This window comes from Astatotilapia calliptera, chromosome 5, assembly GCF_964374335.1.
Source record: "Astatotilapia calliptera chromosome 5, fAstCal68.1, whole genome shotgun sequence".
NCBI lineage: Eukaryota > Metazoa > Chordata > Actinopteri > Cichliformes > Cichlidae > Astatotilapia > Astatotilapia calliptera.
Window position 1 is genome coordinate 21,934,577 of NC_137426.1, and position 18,102 is coordinate 21,952,678.

Consider the following 18,102-nt stretch of genomic DNA (forward strand, 5'->3'; position numbering starts at 1 on the left):
TCTTTGAAGACATGTTTTAAACCAAGACGTTGCATAAGTCTAAAAGGTTTACTTAAGTGAAGTAGTTACAGTTAACTAATAATATTTATGTACCCATTAGTCTGCATCTCTTGGTAAACCAGACATCAGAATTGGTGAAAAACTGCTGTTTTCCTAAAAAGTAAATAGGCTAATCAAAGTGGATCTCCTATTTTTCAAAGTAACAGTGGAAAAAAAAGGTTTTAAAAAAGTGATGAATAGGTCAATCTTTTATTCTCTATCAATAATCCCATGGATGTGTATATGGATGTGTGTGTGTATATGTATGTATGTATGTATATATATATATATATATATATATATATATATATATATATATATATATATATATATATATATATATATATATATATATATATATATATATATATACACACATATATGTGTATATATATGTATACACTCTCAAAATCTGGCAAAATAAATTTTTTTATCACACATTCAGCCTTAATTAAACAGTAACAGCTATTAAAAATGATCTCAGTTGCCAGATTATTAGGTAGACAAGAGCTGAAACAGAATCCATCCTGAAGTTTTCTCTGTTTAATTAACACATCCAGCTGTGCAATGTTCAAACTACACATAAAACATGTCTGAAATTAGTGTAGAAAGAATAATTTATTACATGTGCTCCTAGGTGTACCTAATAAACTGGCAACTGATTGTATTAATATTTGATATAACCGATATCATACGTTACTAAATGTATTTTAGGAAAATATTTTGATTGCATACTCCTCAATAGTGAGGTGACTGTTATGCTTTAAAAGGAATCTAAATTTCTACAATGCAGCCAAAGATTTCACACAAGACCACAGTGAAGGCTGATGAGCCTTTTCAGCTGTTATATGTGATCGGGCTAATTGTGTGGCGCTTGTGGGTCTTTTTCTTTCTTTCTTTCTTTTGTTAAAGAGGACTTTGTTTAGTCAGCAAAGATTTTCTGGGAAGTCAGTTGGATGAAGAACAGGTTAGTCAAACTTCTTTTGTCTTCTCTGGAATGAAAAATGATCTTAATCAACCGACCCACAGCACATTGTTACCTTTCTGTGTAACGTGCTGCACACAGTTTCCTGCATCTTCCTACAGTGGAGTCATTAGCTTGTGCCTTGTAAATTGAGATTGTATGAGCCAGCCATTAGCTGCACACTTGACTTAGCACTGTGACATGAGCGTGAAGAGAGTGTTGATTCAGATGGCTGTTTTATTTTACTGAATCCATCTGTTGTAATGTGTTTGAGCTTCATTCAAGTCAGTGAATGTCTTTTTTGGTTTTTTTAAGTTTGACAAAGGTGGTGTTATTTTGAAAGTCTTTGCCAGTCAGGCCTCATTTGAAGTTGGCACACTTTGCACATGTAAAAAATAAAATTAATAACAGCTCTTTTGCTAGTTTCTAACCAGACATTAAACCTGTGGTAGATGCAGTAATCACCAAAGGTGAGCTTAAATGCTGAAAGAAGAAGGAGGAATTTGGCACATATCTGCAGAGTGACTAAAGGTTTTCATGGAACGGTGGCCATTTTTTTTTCTTTTTCTTTTTATGACCACATTTTCTTCAAGGTTAAAAATGTATGAGGTTGATATTTTCAAATATAACTTTGTGTTTACACTTGGTTTCTGTAGTATGTGCACGAACACATGCATGTTCACCAGAGCATGTTTTTTTCTTCTCATCTTTCTTTTGGCTGCTCACGTTCACATTTGATATCAGCCGCATCATTTCTAATGGTCCTTGACAATCTTCTCATTTCAGAGTTTTCTTAAAGGGAATGGTGTACAGTGCTATATTTATATTTGGAACGTATTTATATTGGAATAGAAATCTTAATTGAGTCGATACACTTCAGTGTGGATATGAGTTCATTTTAATGTGTGAGCACACATGATATAATCAGTGTGCAGGATTGTTTTTAGTGAAATGGTAATTTAATCACTATAAATAAAAGCATATTTTATTTTATATCTTGATTTTGTTTACATGTATTTGCACAGAGCATTTTTCTCATCACAGCAGAGGAACATTAATCCAGGGTTACTATGACTGAATAATATTTGATGGGCGGATGGTCATTGTCCACAGTAGCCCTGAGGGTTTACAGCGCGATGGAAAAGCCGAAGTTTCACCATGAGGGTTCATAATACAAGTATGTGTCATGTGTCCATTAAACAAAGCGTTCCATCCTGAGGGGGGAAAAAAAAAAATCCAAAATGGAGTCAAAACATTTCCACAAAAGCGATACATAACTTTCTTTCTTGTATTTCTTTTTTCTCAAGTGAGCGGGTTTCTTACCTATGCCTTCCATCATCAGTGAAACCGCCTCCTCTTTTCTGCATACCTGTTTTCACGCAGACTAGTCATACCTGTTGCAAAGAAAAGTAAAGTGCCTTCAAGCTATGTACACTGACCAAGAAACACTGCTCACTGCTTCCTGGAACTAGATTTGTCACTTGCCATGGAATACCAGACTTGACAGATCCACACCTTTTCACAATCTCAGCCTGAGCTCTTGTGATAGGCGTGAAAAAAAAAAATCAGGAGAGGCTGTAGAGAGTGTAATGCTGCCTCTTGATTGAGAGCGAGCAGTTGCTCCCAGCTCATCCATCAACAAGTGTGGTTTACTGTTACTGTTTTAACACCTATGCCTAACCATGTTGTTTTTGGAGTCTAAACCTAACTAACAAGTGCTTCCGAAGTTGCTTAAAAGTGACCTGAGATTTAAGAAAATGCATCTAATTCATTTATCAGCGCATCTTCCTTCTAGTGAGAACTGTTCTACTGATTCCAAAGGCACTCACTTGTTCTCCACCCCAACAGATCAGCAAGGCTGTGATCAGTGTCCCCTGCAAAAGAAAAATATTGCATTCAGTAAAGCACAATGATGAAAACTTGTTTAACACCAAATTCAGCTGCTTTTTATGTTAAAACAACTACAGGTTAAATGAGTTTCATTCTTTGGAAAAGTGGAGCAAAAATTCTTGGCATACTGTTTTTCAGAGCAGCATTTCTCCGTCCCATCAGACCCAGAAAGCTGTCATAACCGATTAGGGCTGGGCGATATGACCCAAAATTCATATCTCGATATTTTTTAGCTGGATGGCGATATAAGATATATATCTCGATATTTTTTTTTAAGCCATAAAGTAAGAACAAAAAGAGTTCTTAGTCAAAGCTGTGTCCCAGATGTCACACAGGCACTTTTATTAACATACAGCACAGATGTACATGAAAAATTACTCAAAATTAAATTATGAGCATTCATTAAATAATAATGCTCCATAAATAAAAGAAAACAAGGTTGTTTTTGTGCTAAACAAAGAGCTCACAATTGTGCAGTCAAAATGTAAACTAAAAGACGCTGAGCGTAATAACAAAGACAGACAGATTTCACAGCTGCTCTGTTCCCAAGTTTTACTGTGTGACTGACAGCCTGGAGTTTGAAATCCGCTTCATAACCACGTCTCTTACAGGTGCCATTTATGGTCCTTATACACACACAATACGGTAATATTACGTTGATGCACAGTATGTATCACTCCGCGAAGCTCCTCGGTAGCCGTAATGCGCCGACAATCTATCAAGCGGTGCAGCTCCGTAGCTGACCAAAGTCGTACTCAAACATTTTTGACAGATTGCTGAGCGCCGTGTACCACATAAAATCGGTTCGCGGCCACCAAGCACAACCAGAATTCATACATAAGGCGCGCTATCAACTTTTGAGAGAATGAAAGGATTTTAGGGTTAGCGCTGTTAGCTCGTTAGCATGTTTAGCTCGTTAGCACGTTGACGCCGTCCAGCCCCACGCATGGGGCGATGCGCAGTAACTCGTTAACGTAGATTTGCCGTGTCCGTCTTGTCGCTGCCTGCACGTGAAGCGATGGGGTAGGAGGGGGAGTTGTCTTCAGGGAAGGCGAGGCGGAGTAACGTTGAGTAGAGACAAAAGTGGACGAAAGAGAGGCAAACTTGCGGCTCCACAACTATAATTATAACGTAACATAGACTATATCGATATAAAGGATATTGTCACATCTTATATCTCGTATAAAAATATATCGATATGTTTTAAAAACTCGATATATCGCCCAGCTCTATAACCGATGTCATCAAATCTCTTCAAATCACGGTCCGATCCAGCCTTGGGGGACAGGGAAAAAGAGTTACAGTGGGGCAAAAAAGTATTTAGTCAGCCACCGATTGTGCAAGTTCCCCCACCTAAAATGACGACAGAGGTCAGTAATTTGCACCAGAGGTACACTTCAACTGTGAGAGACAGAATGTGAAAAAAAAAAAAATCCATGAATCCACATGGTAGGATTTGTAAAGAATTTATTCGTAAATCAGGGTGGAAAATAAGTATTTGGTCAATAACAAAAATACAACTCAATACTTTGTAACATAACCTTTGTTGGCAATAACAGAGGTCAAACGTTTACTATAGGTCTTTACCAGGTTTGCACACACAGTAGCTGGTATTTTGGCCCATTCCTCCATGCAGATCTTCTCGAGAGCAGTGATGTTTTGGGGCTGTCGCCGAGCAACACGGACTTTCAACTCCCGCCACAGATTTTCTATGGGGTTGAGGTCTGGAGACTGGCTAGGCCACTCCAGGACTTTCAAATGCTTCTTACGGAGCCACTCCTTTGTTGCCCGGGCGGTGTGTTTTGGATCATTGTCATGTTGGAAGACCCAGCCTCGTTTCATCTTCAAAGTTCTCACTGATGGAAGGAGGTTTTGGCTCAAAATCTCACGATACATGGCCCCATTCATTCTGTCCTTAATTAGTCAGTCGTCCTGTCCCCTTGGCAGAAAAACAGCCCCATAGCATGATGTTTCCACCCCCATGCTTCACAGTAGGTATGGTGTTCTTGGGATGCAACTCAGTATTCTTCTTCCTCCAAACACGACGAGTTGAGTTTATACCAAAAAGTTCTACTTTGGTTTCATCTGACCACATGACATTCTCCCAATCCTCTGCTGTATCATCCATGTGCTCTCTGGCAAACTTCAGACGGGCCTGGACATGCACTGGCTTTAGCAGCGGAACACGTCTGGCACTGCGGGATTTGATTCCTTGCCGTTGTAGTGTGTTACTGATGGTGACCTTTGTTACTTTGGTCCCAGCTCTCTGCAGGTCATTCACCAGGTGCCCCCGTGTGGTTCTGGGATCTTTGCTCACCGTTCTCATGATCATTTTGACCCCACGGGATGAGATCTTGCGTGGAGCCCCAGATCGAGGGAGATTATCAGTGGTCTTGTATGTCTTCCATTTTCTGATGATTGCTCCCACAGTTGATTTTTTCACACCAAGCTGCTTGCCTATTGTAGATTCAGTCTTCCCAGTCTGGTGCAGGTCTACAATACTTTTCCTGGTGTCCTTCGAAAGCTCTTTGGTCTTGGCCATGGCGGAGTTTGGAGTCTGACTGTTTGAGGCTGTGGACAGGTGTCTTTTATACAGATGATGAGTTCAAACAGGTGCCATTCATACAGGTAACGAGTGGGGGACAGAAAAGCTTCTTACAGAAGACGTTACAGGTCTGTGAGAGCCAGAGATTTTCCTTGTTTGAGGTGACCAAATACTTATTTTCCACCCGAATTTACGAATAAATTCTTTACAAATCCTACCATGTGAATTCATGGATTTTTTTTTCACATTCTGTCTCTCACAGTTGAAGTGTACCTCTGGTGCAAATTACTGACCTCTGTCATCATTTTAGGTGGGGGAACTTGCACAATCGGTGGCTGACTAAATACTTTTTTGCCCCACTGTAGCCTTTTGCTCAGTGTTGTTATTTTTTCAACTTCTTATTTAATACATTTGCTGAAGTGGCTGCGAAGTTCTGCGTGGAAATGTGAGTGCATCTCATTTGACTTAGTCATACCTCTTTCAGTGGATTGTAGGCCTTTTCTTCACAACAGCACCTCACAGTCAGTAAAATGAAGATACTCAATGCAACCAGTGAAAAATGTGTTTCCTCAATCTCTTCACTGAACTGTGAATCACTGGATTAAAGGTAAAAAGAAAAACAAAAGACATAAGTAAGCTACAAGTGAATTTACACATTAGGGAATCAGATGGGAGGCGTCTCCATGTATCTGTGGTTAAGGTGTTCTTTGTTCTCTGTTGAACTGTCCTCCACAACACTTAGCGATCTGTTGTGTAACTTCAGTTTACAACGATGCAGCAAAGCTGTTTGAGTATAGTTAAATACTGCTTCTTTAAGGCACCAGTTTATCTTAGTGGTACTCATCTGCCTTGTGCAGAACTGTGGCATTCATTTTCATATAGTTGTATGAATGATGCATATCAAATTATTGTTGACCCCAGAGTGTCTTAAAATATGAGTTTTTGAGTATTTGGTTTAAAGCACATCTATTTTTGCATTTGGCTCAAATATAAACATTTAATATGTAGCAGCCTAAGCCTATTGCTACATAACTTAGGATGGATTTAGGGTCACCTGATACAGCCCTAACTATAAGATTTATCCAAAAGGAAAGTTTTAAGCCTAATCTTAAAAGCAGAGAGGGTGTCTGTATCCTGAATACAAATTGGAAGCTGGTTCCACTGAAGAGAGGCCTAAAAATGGAAGGCTCTGCCTCCAATTCTACTTCAGAACACTCTAGGAACCACAAGTAAGCCAGCAGTCTGAGAGTGAAGAGCTTGATTCAAAGTGACATGGTACTGTGAGGTCTTAATGAGGCCTGATTATTCAAGACGTTACATATAAGGAGAAGGATTAAACATTCAATTCAGGATTTCACTGGGAATCAAGCATATATTTATTAGTTTCAGATGTAGCCATTCTTGTATTTTGCTTGTTTACATTATTGTATTTTGCACAACTCTGTTGCTTGTGAAGCTCGCACACAAGAATTTCACTCACATGTACTGTACCAATGTACCTGCACATGTGATGTGACAATAAAAGTGATTTGATTTGATTTGATTTGAGAAGCTAGTATAGGAGAAATATGCTCTTCCTTTCTAGTCCCTATCAGTACTCTTGCTGCAGCATTTTGGATCCACTGAAGGCTTTTCAGGGAGTTTTTAGACATCCTGATAATGATGAATTACAGTAGTCCAGTCTCGAAGTAACAAATGCAGGAACTAGTTTTTTTCAGTATCACTCTGGGACAGGATGTTGCCATCCAGAATAAGCATCTGGCTGGATGTCAGATTTTTATGGCTGAGTGCAATAACCTCAGTTTGATTTGAATATAGAAGCAGGAAATCAGATATCATCCAGGTCTTTATGTCTTTAAAGACACTCATGCAGTTTAACTAACTGGTGTGTGTCATCTTGGTTCATGGATAGATAAAACGTGGTTTTAGATGCATAGCAAATATCTGCCCACTGATTAGCCTTAAATATTATGTCAGAGTCTCTAAAGGCCTAATACTGGTTTGGTAAAGCTTCAATTTGCCTCTGTGGCATCACCATCATTATATAAAGTCCATTAACTTTCGTGTGAATTATGTAATCTATTAATCTATTCTGCTGTCCATGACCACAGCCATTTCTTCATAAAATAATTCACTTGTTCCCTTTTATTGTGCTTCAAATGACTTTGTAGATCTCGTGCTGTTAACAGCAAGACATTCTTCCAGAATTTCATGAGCATTCCTCTTGAATTTTGTATGTTACAGCTGAAACCCAAGCTTACAGTGAACTTTCTCTAGTGTGTTCATAACAGAATGCAGAGTAAACACTACTGTTTCAGTGCTTCCTCTAACACCTTTTGAACTAATAACCACGTCAGCTGGATATGGACAATACACAACATTGTCTATTGTCTGCCTAGGCTCAGGGCAGACCAATGACTGGCTGGAGAGATCATATTTCTCAGATGGCTTAAGACTCTCTGCTCGAACTGCTGCCCACGCAACACAAACCCAGATAAGTGATAGGAGGATGGCATTGTCTATTGTCAATCTCTGTCAAATAAACGTCAAATACTTGTCTATTAGCCAACATGAGCAGTTCCTATTTTATTGTTTACATTTTTTTCTCTCTTTTCAGAAGTCTAAGGAGGAGCTTAACCTTTGAAACATTATGCTGTTCATAAAAACTTGAAAGGTGCTTATTGACTGAGCAAACACCATGTAGATGAAGTATTGTGTCACACCTCTTAATCTTTGAATTCAGTTGTATTCAAAGACGAAAGTCAAATACGTAGCCACGCAGTCCACCTTTACAAATATTTATGATGGAATGGGTGAGTGCCACTGTTAGCACTCACTCCCGCAGTCCAGCGACATGGAATTACTGGTAATTCTATATGCCTGTAGGTATGAGTGCAAATAGTTGTCTGGCTCTTTGTGTTAGCTCTTTGTGATAGTCTGCAGCCTATCCCAGCTGCAACCAAGTTGCGATGACGAGTCGCTGAGTCCTGAGGTGGAAAAAGGTGAGCTGAAAGGCTACAAACTTCTTCTGGCATCAACACAAAAACTGTGCTAGGAGCTTCATGGCATGGATTTCAATGTCTGAGCAGCTCCTGCAGCTGTGATGTGTAGGTATGCCATATTTTGTGCATATAGTATGACAATTATTTTTATTTGCTATCACTCCATTGCTTTTTACCTATACTTATATTTATCTATTCTCACCTCATCCCATCTCAACTGGCTGCTAGAAATATGAATAATTAAGGAATAATATAGCAAGTTTTAAATAATCAGATAACTATAGTGCATCAAGTGATACATTTTGACCTAATTGCTTATGATTTAAGTCAAAATGGAATAAAATAGCCATGGAGTATTGTGTTATCACATAATCCCACATTATAATTTAATTCATGCAGTCAGCCATGTAAAGACTCATGTAACGAACCAAAAGTGTAAAAAATCTTACCCTGAGCTGATCTTTATGTATAAACCAACAATCACTCCAGCTTTTCCCTTCGCATCAGAGCAGCGCCATGTCACGTTGAAGCCTGTCTTTTAAGACAGCAGGATTTCTCTTTCTCAAATTTTATATAGCTTGAGTTAATTTTTAATCTGATTAGCACTCCACCCACCACCCAAAACTCTGTCCCACCCTAGCACATGTATACACATAATTTGTTGTAACTGCCTCATTAGATGTTCCTCATTGAAAAAATGATATTTTTTTCCCATTAAGACATAAAAGAAACAGGCAAAAAAATCTACACAAATCTAACAATAAAGCTAAATGTTTCATCCTCATGTGGATAAAACTTTGGCTTAAACATTAAAAGAAAAAAAAGAAAGTAATCTGGAGCTTATTTGTATGCTGAATTGTGTACAGACCTTTGTCCATTCCTTATTTAATGCAAGAGACATTAAAAGAAAATGTTTAATGTGGTATATAATAGCTTTGTGACATGGTGCATCATCCAGCTGGAAGCAGCCATCGGAAAATGAATCATACTTTTTAATCTATTCATTATGTGGAATAGGTTTTGCTCGATTATCTTGTTAGAATTACTCTTCTGTATCTCTCACATGAAATCTCTTTGTCACTGAAATGCATGCTCTTTAAGAAAACGAAACACAGTGTCAGATGGCTTACAGTAACATGTTTGAAGCTTTAGTTTACGTTTGTGGTCAGGGTGTGAACTAACGTTTTAGGGCGTTGTAGCTTGCAGATATTTGTTGCCTGTTACTCTTAGGATGACTTGTGTTACAGTGACAGACATTCACAAGAGCAAATTTAAAGATGCGTGTGTTTTTAATTATTTAGCATCGCTGCTCCCTTTAATGTAATGAGTGACATCACCACATTAAATGTGAACATATATGAGCATGTAGTGTTTGCCACAAGACATTATGAAACTTGTTCATTCCAAAGTAAGTGCCATAAAGTTTTAACTATTATCTCCTGTCAAACATGTCAGTCAGCCTTCCTGTTTGTCAAACACTACAGTTTATTTGCTCCACAGAGTTCCACAGAATTGGTTGCTCGTTGCTAGGAAAAACTATTTGCATTAGACATTTTCCCTTGGGCAGTTTTGTTTACCATATGCCACAAAACACAACGTATGTTGTCATTGCTATGAAAATGAAACCCAGCTTTAGCTATCCGTGCAGCCAGATGACACATGCAAAATTTAAGCTATTACTTATTAGACATAATGACTGGGATGACCACTAAATTCAGACAAAACTGAGGTTATTGTAAAAATCCTAGAAACATGGTGTCTAACCAGGTGGACTTGTTTTTGACCAGGATATCTTCTTCAGTGTGCACATTAGACAAATATACATATATATATTCTTGCATTTGTGCAGAATCTCTAAAATTAGAGTAAATAATCAAACCCCGTCTCATCCTAAAGACCTCATAGTAATCCAATAGAGCACTTCGCTCTCAGACTGCTGGCTTATTTGTGGTTCGTAAGGTATTTAAAAGTTGAATGGGAAGCAGAGCCATCAGCATTTAGTTCCTTCTGTGAAACCAGTTCTCTCTGTGAGTTTGTAATTGGGAGACAGACACCCTCTGCTTTTAAGATTGGTCTTACAACTTTTTTTTTTTTTTTGATAAATCTTATAGTTAGGACTGGATAAGTTGACCCTCAATCCACTCTTAGTTACACTGCAACAGGCCTATGCTGCTGGTGACTTCCCATGATGCAATGGTTCTTCTTCAGTCACCTTTTTTTTACTCACTATGTGTTCTCTCTAGATTCACTCTCTAGATTTTAATTATTACTTATTATTAATCTCTGTCTTTCACCTGTCTCCCACCCCTCACCCCCAACTGGTCGCAGCAGATGGCCTCCCTGAGCCTGGTTCTGCTGGAGGCTTCTTCCTGTTAAAAGGAAGTTTTTTCTTCCCACTGTTGCTGAGCGCTTACTCATAAGGCGTTGTCTGATTGCTGGGGTTTTCTCTGCATTATTGTAAGTACATTGAGGCGATTGTTGTCGTGATTAGGTCAGATTATAAATTAAACTGAACTGAATTAAATTACAGTGCCAACAGCTCATCAGTGGCTTGATGAGACAGAAGAAACACCCCTACAGACTCATCACATGCAGAACAATTGGTTTCGTTTTCTTTTTGTTTTAATTTTAAATGGAAAATATTTTTAACACTTTTATTCAATTTGTCGGTGGTTAATTTGATAAATTGATAATGCTTTATTGATAGCTTTATTTATTTTCAAATGACTCTAGCAGTTAGCAGTAGGCATCACCCAGCTAACTCTGTCCATAGTTGCTGAAACCTGGTATTAGCATCTCTTAAACTTGATCTAGAATGTTAACGCTTTCATTTTGTACAGAACATGAAATGCATGGAGAACAATTCATCTTTCGCTGAAGGACTTTGTCATTCAGACACAAATAAAAGTTCTGAGCTTTTCTATTTCTTTCTTCTTCTTTTTTTAACCTCAGTTACTTTGAATTCAGTTTTGCCATAGGCAAAAATATTCTATTGCAACAATAAATCTAAATGTTTAAAGTCTTTCTAACTACACAAAAACAAATGCTCATTAGTATCACGGTATCATGGCTGCAGTCGTGCTCAGTCATACATTGCACAAACAAAGTGAAGCAGGCACTTAAAAAACCTGTGGTTCAAAACCTGTTGATGTAAATAAAGTGCTCCACTTATATGAAAAAGCTTCTGAGGATTTTTTATTGGACCCTAGGGTCTTAATCATATCCATATGTGTCATTTCCACTGAATTCCTTGCAGAAATTACTGTGTAAGCAATCAGTCCTCTAATTAGACATTTTATATAATTTATCAACCACATTAAATAGGACCGCTTTCCTGTGTCCGGGCAAGAGCGTCATATATTTGTGTTGTACACTCATCGGTCACTTCATTAAGAAATCTTGCTGCTATCTTGATTGAGCTCCTTTTTCTTTTAGAACTGCACTAATTCTTCATGGCACAGATTCAACAAAGTTTTTAAAACTTTGATTCATACTGACACGACAGCATCACACAGTTGCTCCATATTCATCATCTGCACATCCACGATGACACTCTCCCCTTCTACCACATCCCTAATCTGTTCTGTTGGGATGTAAATAGTCAGCAACTAATACTAATATTTAAAAAATAGGTGAAACATTCAGGTGGTTCATATTTCTTGCGTCAGATGTAAAAAAAAACAAAAAACAGACAGCGTTCTTTTCAGAACATTTTGCTCGAATCATTAAGTCTGTGAAGGTTCTCAGTCATCCAGGTCATCGTAGTCAAAGGAGCTTGCAAGTAAAAGCGTCTGGACTTCTTTAAGTTGCTTGAAGACGTTTCACCTCTCATCCGGTCAAACCAGATTTAAACCCAGTGGGAGAGGTGAAAACATCTTCAAGCAACTTGAAGAAGCAGAAGTTTTATTTATATTGACATCTGCTCCCATGAAAAAGAAAATATTTCCAACATCGCCCCCTAGTGCCAAGAAATCCTCCTATCACACATTATGCCAGGCATTTCATTAGGTACACTTTGCTACTATTGAGTTGAACCCACTTTTACCCCCAGAACTGCCTTAATTCTCATGCCATTGAGTCAACATGGTGCTGGATACATTCCTCAGAGATTTTTGTCCATTTTTACATAGTTGCATGACAGCATCACACATGCTTCAAATTTGTTGGCTGCACATCCATGATGTGAATCTCCCGTTCACCCACATTTCAAAGGTTTTCTGTCAGATTGAGTTATGGTGGCTGTGGAGGCTGTTTGAATAGGGGGAACTCATTAACATCTTCAAGAAACCAGTGTGAGAGGATCTGAGCTTTGTGTGTTATCCTGCTGAAAGCAGCCATTGTAAGATGGGTAGTCAATACAGTGATCATAAAGGGATCCAAAGTGGTATGCTATGAAATATTTTCACACCATTATCTGACATATATGGTGTCTTCTGCAGTTGTAGCGCATCTTCTTTAAAGATGTGATGTCCTGTGTGCACAGAGATGCTTTTCTACATATCTTGGTTATGATGAGTAATTGTTTGAGTTACTGCTGCCTTCCAATCAGCTTGAAGTGGCCTGCCCATTTTTCTCTGACCTCTGCTCATTTTCTAAACCCTAGAGATGGATGTGTAGTAAAATCTCAGCAAATGCACAGTTTCTGAAATACTCAGACCAGCTAGTGTGGCACCATCAACCCACTACATTCAAAGTCATGTTTCATCCTTATGCTGATGCTTAGCAGAGCTTCAGCAGGTCTTCTTGACCTAATAAAGTGGCCAGTGAGTGCATATATTTAAGAAACTATTGCTGGTTAACATAAATGGGCCAAAACAATCTGCTCATGTGATATGATTGATTATCGTCTAATTGGAAGCAGCTCTGAATTTTATGTGTCTGTGCAGAGCGTTATATTACTGAATTACCAGACATGCAAGAATGACAACAGGACTTGTGAACACATGAAATGACTGATTAACTTTTATTTATTTATGGTTTTTTTACATTTTTTTATGGTAGTTGGACAATTTGGTTCTGAATGATCTTATTTATTTGTAGGACACTCATTGACATACATGGAAATTTAAAACTTTAACTCTAGAGTGTTATCGGAACCTACAAGGAACCTATTACTACTGGAAACTATAAGTGTGGGAGAACATAGGGATGAAAAACCTAGTTTTCCAAATTCTGGAAGAACACTGAACAAGTCTGACATGCTTCAGTCCACTACTGACTGGTTAAATGCAATAATATCACTCTCTGTCACATAACCTGAATTTGCTGAATAAGTGGGAGAAATCCATGTGGAACCTCCGAGTGAGTCCCAGGGAGGCCAGTTTTGATGTCTATTTAAGTTACCGAATACGGTTCCTCACCAAATATGGGTTATTCCTGTTATTTGAGAGTTCTGCAGGATTCTAACAGGGTAAAGCTATTTTTGTGTAAGGGTAAAATCGGTGTGTAAAGAACAAAAGAAAGAGAGTAGCCATAATGAGTGAGTGGTATAGGATCAGGAGAAGAAGTTAAGTTCTTTGGATAAGAAGTTCTTTTGTGCTTAATGCCGGTCCAAGAGCAACAACAAACAGGATATGTGCTTATTTTTGAAAATGTTTCACGCCTCAAATCAGTCAAAAAAACAAACAAACAAACAAAAAACAAGCAGGCATTGCAATTCATTAGATTGTAATTTTAAAAATGTAATAAAGGTAACGACTTAAATGCGTCATCACAATGACTCTGATAAAGTCACATTTCTAAAAGACACTGATGCTCCAGGTCAAAACTGCACTATTCTGGGTGCAAGATGGACTTTTACCAGCGTTATATTGTGTGTCAACAGAGCTTCAGGGCAAAAAAAAAAGAAGAAAAAGAAAAAGTATGTTTGTAAATGGAGCAGTGTGTAATGCATTAGGATGTAAAATAATGGCACAAGGAAAAGAAACGCACACACAGCACACAGAGTTTTATGTGGGCTTTTGTGATGGGTCTTTACCTTAAATACCCCCCCCCCCCCCTCCCCTTCACTTGGTTCTGTAAGAGATAAATTCGCTAATGGCACGAGGGGAGATTTCTTTCAAGTATTTGGGTCAAAAACAAAACCTGGCGACTGTGTGAGAGGGAACAGGGGGAGCAGAGGGACTAGGTGGGGGGCGGGGAGAATGAGAGGATGGCGGGGCAGACAAACAAAACTGCTTTAGAACACATGGACTTTCCCCCACGTGAATCAATATTCAAGCCCTGATCTCCCTGTTGAGCAATGAGGCCAAAGAGAAGAGGGAGTTGAAAGACGGATGATACAGAGGGAGGGCTGTGGAATGTCATGTGTAAAGAAAGAGATTCTCATTGGAGGCAAAGGGAGAGAAGATCACTATGTACGTTTGGAGAAAAGGGAAAAAGGGGAATACAAAAAGCATCCTACATGGGGAAGCCATCTTGGTCAGACGCTCAGGACTTCATGAGCAACACTAATTATTAATAAGGTAGGTGTACGATAAACATATGGAACAGGATGTTTTTGTTGTTTTTGAGAACAAAACAGGACATGAGCAATTGCTTCAGCTCCGAGTGAGAGGCCAGTTTCAGGACGTGTTGCTCTTTCTTGCTTTGCTAAACAAAATCATTTTTTTACTGCTTTTGCTTTTTTTTTGGGTTTAATTTCACTTTAGATGTAGAATAGATTTGTTAATAGCATTTTTTTTTTGTTAAAGTTACAGTGCGATTAACTCTTTTTTTTACAAACAGCATTTTTGTTCTGGATTTAAAGGTTAAATGTTCTACTAAGGTTATTTTCCTGCACAGCGTACCTTTGCAAATGCATAAACACCATTAAGTCAATATTTGCTTAGTGCCTGCAGCAAAGGATTTAACACCACAAGAATAACACTGCACGGCAGCTAAAAAATTATGAACTCATCTATAAGACAAAGTGGTTTACATTTACTGTGATGACAAACTAACCAAATAATCCAGGTCTTTGATTGCACTATTTACTCAGCACATACAATAATAACCCTAATGTTTTTTTTCCCTTGTTTTTACTATTCTGATTTAGTGTAGTGGCTTTGGAAAAGTGTTCTTTTAAAGCAGGATGATGTCCTCCAAGCTGAAGTGGCTGATTGTGATCCAGCTCCTGCTGAATGAACAGGCCTTGTGCAGGGTCCCACCTCCTTTGGTGCAAAAGAGCACTCTGCTTCCAGGAAGTGACACCCATGAAGCTGTAGAGGTGTCCAAACAGAATCTGGACTCTCTCCTGGGATCTCAAGTTCAGTCTGGTCTCTTACCTGAGGAAAAATCTAAAAGAATCCGATCTGCCCAACGAATGACATCGGTCCTTGGGGCGAAGCTTCAGGAGCAGATTCAGGCTCATTTACATATTCAGGGGAACATCAGCTGTGAGGAGCTGCTGTCAGCCAGCGCTGTGGATGACTCGCTGTCCTCCATGTTTCCACAGGAGCTGTTGGGTCTCTCTTTGGTGCCTGTGTTGGTGGTGGCAGGGTGCCCAAAGGAAGCACAGACCCTGTTGCTGAAGCTGTATGATCTGCTGGGAGTGGCTGATACAGAGGAGCTCCTGATGGAGGTAGAAGGCCTAATAGAGCGAAGGATGAGTAAATCAGCAGCTGCACCAACACCCACATCAGCATCATTGCCTTCAGGGAGAGATCAAACTCAGCGACACATAAAAGCTGTGATGTTTAACATTGAGCAGCTGGCATTCGTGGGAGAAGGCAACACTATTCAGGAGGGGCACTGCGAGGGTTGGAGTCGAGTAAATGGGACCGTGCTGATAGGAAACGCTGTGGAGGGAGGCACAGGTGGACTGGAGGATGCTGTGAGCAGCTGTGAAAGCCTGGGATTCCTGTGTGCTGGTGTGACCAGCAGTGGGCGTCACACACCCGGGATGTACCAGGCAGTGTGGAAAAAAGGTAGTCGCATATTGCCATCTGAATCCACAGAATCTGAGACCTGGATCCATCAGTGCAGCGCCACAGCAGCAACTGGTCACCGGTGGAAGCGCAGCACCCAGAGGAACTGCATCAACAAAAGCGAGCAGCGCGTGTACAGTGTAATGGAGTGGATCCCTGGAGTCAGCACACTCTATAACCTTGGCACAGCTGTGTATTACGCCTCAGTCAACTGTTCTGAAACAGCCAAGGAGAGAGCCATCCTGAGCGCCGTTGACCTCGGAACAGATGCCCTCATGGTCGCCACGGGTGGGACTGCTGGGGTAGCAGGCTATGCTCTGGGTGCAGGGGTGAAGACCGGAGTGAAAGCTGGGGTCAAGTATCTGCTCAACTCCATGAAGGAGGAAGATGACATGCTGGTGAACCAGTTCAGCGTGGAGGAGGGTGTCATCACCATAGACTGAAGAATCAATGAATCACCCTCTTAAACTCTGGCAATAAATACTGACATAGCTACATGTGTAAAGATAGAGGATCAATAATTGATAGCTTACCTGTTTGCATAGTAACTATTAGTGATAATTTGCAGTGCAATTTTTCTTTTCTTTTTTTGTAAGTGTGTACACAACGAAAGAATATTATTAAGACAGATTCCAAATTGTCTGCATATATAAAATAATAAAAGAGAGACAATGTAAGCTAACGATGAAATAAAAGTCATTCCACAGAGTGAAAAATGTCCACATGAGCTGAAAACAGATCCAATAATTTATATCCTCAGAAAGTAAGCTTTAAGCCATTGCTTAGAAATAATATTTTAAGTATATACTTTATAAAGTAGTTTACTAGTTAATCGTATTAGGCAGCAACACTGATGACTGGTCTCAGGAAACAAAACCTTCAGTCCCTCAACACTTTGATTTTGCCCGTCTCTGTTTATCATCTTTTTTATTTTTAATTTGTCTCTTCCTTCAGCTGAAACCTACAGTCAGGTTGTCAGGTCGCAGTCATATTCTCAGCTCGGATTTAATTGCAGGGACACTAGCCTCATGATAAAATATTGTTGCTGTATATGTTTTCCTGTAAATGTTATTAAATTTTACATTAAATTGGTGGCAGTGTATAATGTTATCAGATTGTTTTTTGTGCTGAAAATATTTAATGTGCACGCTCGTGTTGAACTGCAGTACATACCTAACACAGTCTTAATCATGGGAATTTAAACTGTGTATGTACTTCAGCTGACGCTAAGTGATGCTTTAAAGAATATTTACATAATACTTTAAAAAGAAGAAAATAAGTGGCATGGGGTTTGGCACTTATAAGGCGCCTTCAAACTCAATTTAAGCAATCAAAATGCTTCATACTGTAAATTTGAGTCAGCTGATCACACACACATGCGCGCGCGCACACACACACACACACACACACATATTTGTACAAGGCTTTTTGCAATACCTAAGGACTTTTACCTAACATTCACACTCCAACAGATAACACAAACTGGCCATAAGTGCAGATGTGTTAGTGTGTGATTGTGATGTATTTTATTATCTTTACCCATATAACTAGAACAGACTTAAATGAAATCAATAAAACTCTTTATGTTTTATTTAAATTTTTTTCAAAGTAAACGCTAACAATGAAGTTCAAGGTCAAATGCTTAGCCAGTTGTGGAATTTGAAGATAAGCCATAAAGAATTGTCGGTAGATTTAAAGTTTTCACTGATTTTATCATTTGGGGTGACCCTGACCTTAACCTTGGCCCGATTTTCA

General features: G+C 39.1%; 1 protein-coding gene and 1 long non-coding RNA gene across 3 annotated transcripts; one reads left to right on the top strand and one right to left on the bottom strand.

Moving 5' to 3' along the window:
• Positions 1–1,883: 1,883 nt before the first annotated feature.
• LOC113022558 (uncharacterized) lies at positions 1,884–8,999 on the bottom strand. Its single transcript, XR_003272438.2, has 5 exons — positions 8,890–8,999; positions 5,914–6,034; positions 2,833–2,877; positions 2,327–2,397; positions 1,884–2,217 (listed from the first exon to the last, which is right to left on the bottom strand). It is a non-coding gene; the product is annotated as an uncharacterized LOC113022558 (long non-coding RNA).
• Positions 9,000–14,748: 5,749 nt separating this feature from the next.
• Positions 14,749–17,449, top strand: apof (apolipoprotein F). Of its 2 annotated transcripts, none has more exons than XM_026166419.2 (2): positions 14,749–14,904; positions 15,477–17,449. In XM_026166419.2, the coding sequence occupies exon 2, from the start codon at positions 15,513–15,515 to the stop codon at positions 16,788–16,790; it is 1,278 nt and encodes a 425-aa protein (XP_026022204.1). In that variant the 5' UTR covers positions 14,749–14,904; positions 15,477–15,512; the 3' UTR covers positions 16,791–17,449. The 2 variants fall into 2 exon arrangements, with proteins under 2 accessions (XP_026022204.1, XP_026022205.1); XM_026166420.2 differs by having other exon boundaries at positions 14,777–14,904; positions 15,482–17,449.
• Positions 17,450–18,102: the final 653 nt, after the last annotated feature.